This window comes from Chrysochloris asiatica, unplaced genomic scaffold, assembly GCF_000296735.1.
Source record: "Chrysochloris asiatica unplaced genomic scaffold, ChrAsi1.0 scaffold00314, whole genome shotgun sequence".
In the NCBI taxonomy this organism is placed as follows: domain Eukaryota; kingdom Metazoa; phylum Chordata; class Mammalia; order Afrosoricida; family Chrysochloridae; genus Chrysochloris; species Chrysochloris asiatica.
In genome coordinates, this window is record NW_006408832.1 from 1531080 (window position 1) to 1539679 (window position 8600).

At 54.3% G+C, this 8600-nt stretch overlaps 1 protein-coding gene across 1 annotated transcript in view; it reads left to right on the forward strand.

The window, feature by feature from the left end:
• The window catches only part of CXXC11 (CXXC finger protein 11), a 5087-nt gene extending 840 nt beyond the window's left edge, over nucleotides 1-4247 (forward strand). The window contains exon 2 of the mRNA XM_006875239.1: nucleotides 2384-4247. Within this exon, the coding sequence (XP_006875301.1) occupies nucleotides 2384-4247 (1864 nt within the window). The remainder of the gene's footprint in view (nucleotides 1-2383) is intronic.
• Nucleotides 4248-8600: the final 4353 nt, after the last annotated feature.

Sequence of the window (8600 nt, forward strand, 5' to 3'; positions counted from 1 at the left end):
TGGAGCAGGTGGGTGTGGCTGGGAGCAGGTGGGTGTGTCCTGGAACGGGTGGGTGTGTCCTGGATTGGGTGGGTGTGTCCTAGAGCAGGTGGGTGAGGCTGGGAGCAGGTGGGTGTGGACTGAACCCATAGGTGTGGCCCCCAGGAGTTGACTGAGGGTCTGTGTGGTCCAAGTATCCGAAAAGGGTGGGGCTGGAGCAGTCCTCCCATCCAGAACGTGGGGGTGTTTGGGGAACGTCCGCAACTCAAGCCCTGTGGGAGGTGCCCACGCCTCGCTGGAAAGCCGACAGCCTGCAGCTGGGAGGTGGCGGGGAACGAGGACCCTAACAACGGGTCCATAGACGGTGAAGTGACCGCATCCACTCATGGAGAGTTTGGTTTTGCTCAGGTATCTGGCCAGCCTTGCCCTCTTTGCCCATGACGTCTCTGGTGTCTCTATGGCAGCCCAGGGCACTGGATGGAGGACCTACGGGAAAGCAGGGCTCGCTGTCCGGAGGCTAGGCTGTTCGTGGTGGGGGGAGGGGGGTCACTAATATGTGCCTTGTTGGTCACCTCTACGGCCACAGCAGGGCTACTGCAGGGAACTGAGCTGGGGCAGATTGGGTTTTTTTCTGGGTAGACACTGTCCTGAGCCAGTAGATGTGAGGGCCTCTAGCTGGCTGGGGTGGGTCATTCTGTGGGGATCTCACACAGAGTGACCTAGGATTGTAGGGGCTGAGAGAGGGTCCCCCTTTGATACAGGCACCACAGCCCCCAGCCCCATGCCCAAGCCCCTGGGGCAGGTGTGGTCACAGTCCCAACTCTGAGGACTGCGGGTCTGAGGCCCACCTGGTTTCCCAGTTTTGTTGTCCTCGTCAGACCCGTGAACAGCTGAACTCCTGGTCACAGTGTTGGGATTTCAGTGAGTCTACAGTGGGGTTGAGGGGCAGAGATCTGGACACAGGAGACCACTCAGGTATAAATTAATCACATTTCAGTGAGGTGAGAAGTTAGGACTCCAGTCTTGGGCTGTGTTTCCTGAGTTTGGTGGCCACATGGTCTTATGACTGCTAACCCAATGTCGCAGTGGACACCAACTCCATCACGGGCCACTCTGGAGGAATTCGTGCAGGACTGTCTCAGGAGCGGGCCAGTAAAGTTCTGTGTCTGCCTGTGTCCCGGCAACTGGCTGCTCATCTGGCTCCCTGAGGACCATCCACCCGCTGGGCTGCCAGCTATCGCTGCAGTGGCCCGGGGATGAGGTAGTCTCACTGCCTTTACAGTCCAGGGGGGACACGGTGTCCTCTACCTGACTCACAGACGGCCATCTCATACTTGTTTCATTGCCACTGTTCTCCCGACTTTCCGTCTCTAACATGACCCAGCATTTCCCTGACTCTGCCTGCCACACTGCCAATCCACTCTGACCTGATTGACCTTGTTGTGTAGGCTGAGTCCCGATGATCACAGGTCCTTTTTGTCCCCCTCTGCCCCTCACCTACCAGCTCTGAGACTGGACAGCACCCCTCAATGCAAGTAAGCCAGGTCACCAGACCCCCAAGCCCCCAAATCGGACTCAGGTGAGCCCGTGTGACTCAGAGCAGAACAACCCCTGTGCTCTTGGTTGTCACCGTCACAGAAGTGAATTGACAAGCCTTTCTCCTGTGGTGCCACTGAGTGGGTTCGAACCATTAACCTCCAACTGTTGTTAAAGGCTGTCAAGTTGGTTCCAACTCATAGTTAGCCTGGAGAGGGTTTCCCGGGCTGTAAAGGTTTTGGGGGAGCAGATAGCCTCAGCTCTCTCTTGCTTTAGCTTAGTTGTTGTTGTTAAGTGCTGCTGAGTTGGTTTCATAACAAGCCTGTATAGGGTTTCCAAAGAACTGACCTTGTGGTTCGTGGTCCAGTGCTTAGCCCACAGAGCCACAGCAGGTTCCGAGTGAGGGTCACCGGAGACTTCACAAACCCACAGGAAAGTGAGTCAATCTCAGCCCACCCTGGGGCTCAGTTCTTCTCTTGCTGGTGCTACGGGGTGGGTTTTGGCACCAAGTTCATGAAGCAAGCTTTGTGTTTCAGTTTCCCAGGTTCTGGACTATGGACAGAGAGCACCTGTGTTGTGTCCGTTTTCAGAGGGGGCCCTGACACCCACATATAGATTCATAGGCAGGGCCTGTCTGGCTGGGTGTAGACCTGGGTACCGGGACTCAGGGATGCTAGGAGCTGTACTAACTTCTAAGTGCCCACTCCCCTACAGCCCTTGCTGCTACCGCTGCCCTGCTGACCATTCATTTTTAGCCTTCACCGCTCCCTCCCAGTCAGACCATTTACCTGCCCTCTCATGCGACCCGTGTGCCACGTGCCTGCTCACCTGAAGCCCTGTCTGCTCAGCTGCCCTCTTTTCCCTGCAGGTTCCAGTGTGGCCGATGCCTGTGGGGCTGGGCCTCAGCCCACGTGCAGATCCTTTTCCACCTGTGCTGGGATGAGGACAGTCGCCAGGGGCTGGTGAAGATGCGCATGTGGGGCCAGAAGTGCAGGCTGTGTCCCCGGGGTGCCTCCAGTGAGTGCCAGGTGAGCTCCCTGAGTGTGCACCCCTTCCTCAATAAACTGGCTCTGCACGTCCTGCGCAAATGCTACGGTGAGAGCCCTGGACCTGACCAGTGTCCGAGGCTCCACTACAAGGCCCCTGGCAATGTCCCGAGGCCCTGCGAGGCCTGTGACCTGGGCACCTGCTTCCTCCAGAAGGGGCTGGGCCCTGCCCCAGCCCCAAGAGCCATCCGGGGCAGCTACACCATGTACAGTGGCGTGGGCCTCACCATCACTGCCTCCAGTGTCCTTGGTAGCACACGGCTGCTGGCCCTCGGGAGCAAGCCTGTGGTCAGACGACCCCGGGGCAGCAAGCCTTATGCCGTGCACAAGGGCTGCTTTGCCATACCACTCTCCGTGTCTGACTTCATCAAGAATCCACTCACGGATAGCAGCCACTTCTTCAGCAAGGGCGAAGGCATCATCACCATCCCCTTCTCCCTTGAGAATAAGGACAAGGGTCCTGTGGTCAATGGTAGCAGCCACGGCCCCACCAAGGAGGGCTCCCTTCCAGCTGCTGATACCATTGGCAAGGGCTCCCTCTGTCTCTCTGCAAATTCCATGGCCATACCGGAAGGCAAGGGCATCCCGGTGAATATCAAAGACCCTATCTTCCATGGAAAGGGTCTCCTGATCAGCAACATTGAGCTCAAGGGCTTCATCTTCAAAGGCAAAGGCTCCATATCTGACCCCATCGTCTATGACGGCAACGACACCACCATGGCTGGAAAGGGTCCAGTGCTGGTGTCTTACATCATTGGCCTCATGGCCAACGGCGAAGGCTCCATCACCTTCCCCTTGTCCTTCACCAATATCATCAAAGGCAAGGATTCCTTCACCAACATCACCGAAGGCAAAAGCAGCCAGGAAGCTTGCAATAACGGTCCTGTCACCAGCGGTCATGATGGCCTTCTGGAGACCATCAGTGATGATGGTGCCATCACCTTCCCTTTCATCTTCACTGATGGTATCAAAGGCAAGGACTCTCGTATTAACCTCACCAAAGGCCAAGGGAAGGAAGATGGCAGCAATGGCCTTGCTACCACTGATGATGACCCCCTTCCAGAGACCAAGACTGGGAGTCCCATCGCCAGCAACAAGGGTGCCTTCACTTCCGCTACTGGTGACACAAAAGGCAAAGAGTCTACTGACATCACCAAAAACAAAGGTGAGGACACTGGTGGCAATGGTTCTCTCAGCACTGGGCCAGAGTCCAGTAGCAATGGCCCCATCGCCAAGGAGAAGGCTGCCGTCACCTCCTCTACTGACAATGCCCCAGACAAGGACTCTTTCACCGTCACCACTGAAGGCAAAGAGAGGGTAGATGGAGGCAATGTCGCGGCAGCCGCAGGTCACCACCCCCTTCTGAAGGCTAGTGCTGCTGCTTCCATCACTTTCAGTGAGGGTTCCATCACCATCCCCTTCTCAGTCTTCAATATCATCAAACGTAAAGGCCCCCAGAGTACTGGCTTCCTCACCCATGGCTACTCCAAGAAGAAGAAGCCACTGAGGTCTCGGTTCAGCAAATCCAGCTGTGGGTCCCGGAGGGATGAAGACTTCTGCTCTGCCAACCCCTGTCACGGGTCTCACGCTGAGCCTTATGAAGACGTCTGGATCTGGGTTTCCATGACCGTCTGCGTCCTCTGGCTGATATGCATGTACAAGCTGAGTCCCAGCATCTTCCAGTAGCAAGTGTGATGTGTGCCCCCTTGACATCCCCTTGGCCCTGTTCTCATGGGTTGGTCCATGAAAAAGCGAAAGCCAGCTTGTGGTGGTCCTCTCCCTGTGCCCCAAGCCCTGAAGCGTTTCCAGCCCATCTCCACACACAGTGTGACTCTGTGCCTACTTTCCTGTCCTGAGAAATGCTTTCGTGGGTGTCCATCGTGTGAGTGTCCATTGAGCTGTACACGTGTGCTCCAGGTGCTTTTCTGCTCCAATAAAGTGCCAACAATGACCCCACATGGTCCTCACATGTTTAGGCTGAAAGGACGGCCCAGGAGGCTTGGGAGCTGAAGGACCGCAGTGGGCATTTCCTTCCCATCAATGACAGAAACTGGCCTGGGTGTACTTCCTGAAGGAGGAGAGTTGTTAGCTGAGCCTTCTGAGCAATCACCCACAGCCCAGTGTAGACTGACAGGATGTTCTGGACCGAGCGTCTTGCCTGGCCCACTCTGGGAAAGAGGAAAGCCACTGCTCTGGGTGCTCTGTGTAACCCGACGGGGCCCAGAGGTGGAGTGGACACATCTGACCCCTTGTCAGATTATAGGGGCCCAGAGGGAGGCAGAACCAGAAAGTGGAGCCACATCCAACAACTTGTCAGATGACGCACAGATACCTTCTCCTTTCCCCATAATACAGTGTTTGGGTTAAGGAGTGTCATCAACTTCTGGAAGTCAGAGACCATCTGATGACCCTATAGCCATGTTCTGAAGGAGGAAGGATCCCAGCAGGAAAGGCCAGTGGTGGCCCGGTGAGGTGGGGACTGGCCTTGGCCGCAGCAGTGGTGGACCACCTTGTTGTCCTATCTCCCAGACACAGAGTGGTGGGCAGTTGGCTAGAGATCTGGCATTAAGAGTTTGATGATCTTGGGGTGATCTGAGAGAGGTCTGGCCCTGTGGGAAAGGCGGAAAACATTTGGACAACTCTGCCAAATGGACGCCTAGTCTCTCCAGGAGTCTGCAGTCCAGGCCTGGCCACACACCTCCCTGCGTGTGGGTGTAGTGATAGTGGACATGGTGGTGGCCGGGCAGGGATGGAGGGAGTGTGGGGTGGGGACACAGAGACTGAGAACGCAGGACACTGGCCCTCTAGTCCAGCACTGGTCCAGCCGTGGGCCACCTTGGATGAGACCAGAGCCTGCAGGAGTGTCCAGACCATGCTGGGCAGCACAGGAAGGACCTGAGCTGAGAGTGAGGGTAGGCCTCTGTCATGGGTTGAATTTGGTCCCCAAAATACGTGCCCACCTGGTTGGAACTTAATTCCTAGTGGTTTGTCAGTTATGTAATGATGGAATCACCTCCATCATGTGATCTGATGTGGCTAGCCATGCAGTTGTAAGGGGATTAGGGTGACATGTGACACCCTTATTCAGTCACAGCCCTGATCCTATGTCCGGGGTGTAGCCTGCATCACCTTTCATCTTACAAGAGATAAAAGCAAGAGAGAATCAAGAAGAGAGAGAAAGGGAGTTAGTACCACTAAGAAAGGAGAGTCAGAAACAGAATTCAGACTTTGGGTGCAGGGTCCCTATGCTGAGAACCCCCTAGACCCTAAGAAAGATTGGTGGCAAGCATGGAGTGTTCCAAAGAACTCTAGGACCACAGATGTTGAAAAGAGATGAGGATCTCCCCCAGGTCCAGGTGACACTCTGAGAAAGTCTCACCCCCCTACCACTGACGCCTGAATTCGACCTTCGGCCTCCTCAACTGTGAGAAAATAAATTTCCCTTTGCTCCACGTGTAGTGTTCCTGTGACAGCTGCCCTAGAGATCCCAGACAGCCTTCCATGACACATAGCCTATGGGATTCCAGCAAGGAACCTGACCTTCCCACCCTCAGGGCCCGTCTGCACTGGGGAGCACCCCTCGCTCAGGGCTGACTGACCCTCCCACCCTCAGGGATCTGTCTACACTGGGGAGCACACCTCTCTAGGGGCTGACTGACCTGCCCCATACCAAGCTCTGCATTTCTGTCATCAAGGGCTGCTGGACCTGGGTCTCTCTGTCCACCATCTAGGGCCTCTCAGCACCAGGGCGAGGGTCAATAATATCTTGATTAAGAAGTGTGCTCACTCAATGTAGATGAGACTCCAAGGGTGGGTCAGTCCATCCCTGAAAGAGGGTGTGTTCACTAGTGTAGTTGGGGTCCCAAGGGTGGGAGGGTCAGTCTGGCCCTGAAAGAAAGAGGTGTTCACCTAGTGTAGATGGGACCCAGAGTGTGTGTGTCTGCTCCTAGACTGGACCTCAAAGGTGAGAGAGTCAGTATGACCCTAGAAAAGTGTGCTCACCAGTGTAGATGGAACCCTGAGGGTGTGAGGGTCAGTTGCCAGTCAGAAGCAAAATGGACACACAGAGCCATGGTGTCTCCCTTCCTCAGCTCCAACCAGCCAAGTCCTCTCCCACACCCACACCATACAAACACATACACACAACCCAGTCCTCTCCCATACCCCCGACACTCAATCAGTCCAATCCTCTTCCACACCCACCACACAATACACACATACAGCCCAGTCCTCTCCCCCCACCCCCACACGCACTCTGATACACTCTCATACATACACACTCACCGTACTCCTGTACACACACTTCCACACACATCTGCTCACCCACACCTACACCTACAGCACACTACCACCCTGCACATCCATTCCATGTGCACACTCTCTCAGACACCCACACACACACTCATCCAACACATCTACTCACCCACACATTTACCCGTACACTCTCACCACCCACCCACACACTCATTTCACAACCCAACCATCACACACACGCATTATCACAGTCCAACACACATGTATGGTCCTCACACTGTGCTGTCTGTGAAGCTGAGCTGTGTGGGTCAGCCGGGCACCCAGCTGCAGTGTCCAGAGGATCCGAGAAGAAAGGACAGCAGGCCTGGGCTGTCCCTGACCCTTCAGGAAGCTCCTCACGTTTGGTATAGCGACCTATCACCCAGGCCACAGTGACTCTCCTCTGTGCTCTACCCAATGGGCTGGGGCCCAGATTCCAAAGAGGAAACTGAGGCTCAGAGAGTCTGCTGAGTCCACACTGTGTATGGGCGCTGGAATGGGGGTACAGTGGGAGGAGGGAGCCCCTGGGAGGTAGGAGCACCTGCTCTGTAATGCTGTCTGCCCCTCACTTTCCGGGGCCTCAGCCTACCTTCATTGCATCAGAGAACCTCATGTTAATATGCAGAAGTGCTAAGGCTCTCATCCTGAGGGTGCCACCCCTTCCTCAACCCCACTCCATGGGGAGAGGCCTCGGAGCTTCCAAGTGGCGGCTCCCTTCTGTTCTGTGATACATTCATGGAGTGAGACTGCAGACGGTGTCTGAAGCATTTAAGACACTCCCGCAAGTGACTGGGGTGCTCCGTCCACATCATTGCAGAGAGGTGGCTGCTAGCAGATCAGAACCCCAAGGGAAGAGATTGCACCGCTTTCAGTAGGCAGTTCAAGAAAATTAGCAAAAACTTCCTGGAAAACTTGAAAGACTCAGCTGACAAAACCTCCATTTGTTTGTTAAAAAGAAAAGAAACCGTAATGGTAAAGCAGATGCAACAAAAACATTTGCCATTTTATCCACTGGTAAGTGTCCAGTTCAGTGAAATTGCACTTACTGTGGTATGCAATCATTAATTCTACCTATGCCATCTCCCCAACAGAAACCTAGTACCTCTTCACTGAGACTTCCCCAGCACCCCCAACCTCTCAACTTCTGCTAGCTGTGCATCAACCCTGGTCTCTGTGCATTTGCCTCCCGTGCACGTTTTCAGTAAGGGGACAATACAATGTGTCCTCTTTCACTCAGCCTGTTTTCAAGGTTCATCCAGGCTGCAGATGTGTCAGAAAGCCATTCCTCTTTATGGCTGGATAACACTCCATTGTGTAGGTGGACCACAGTTTATCAGTTCATCCATTGATGGCACTTGGGTCACCTTCACCTTTTGGCTCTCGTGGACACCTACCTGCTGGAGTTTTGCTTTCAACTCTTTTGGGTCTAGACGGAAGTGTGAGATTGCTGGGTCATGTGGTCATTCAATGTTTGGCTTGAGGTTGTACTTTAAAATCTAAGGCTTGGGTCCTAAAGTAAACTAGTTGATCCAATCTAAAGGTTGAATTAGTTCTCGGTACTATTTTAGCCTCTGCAAATGTTACAGATGGGGGAAGCATGGTCTCTAAGGGTGAAGCAAATGCTTTACCTGGTGTGGACCTGAAAGTCTGAACCACAAGGTCGGTGGTTCAAACTCCTTGGAAATCCTATACAGGGTCGCTGTGAGTCGGAACTGATTCAACAGTATTTAACAACAACAACAACAA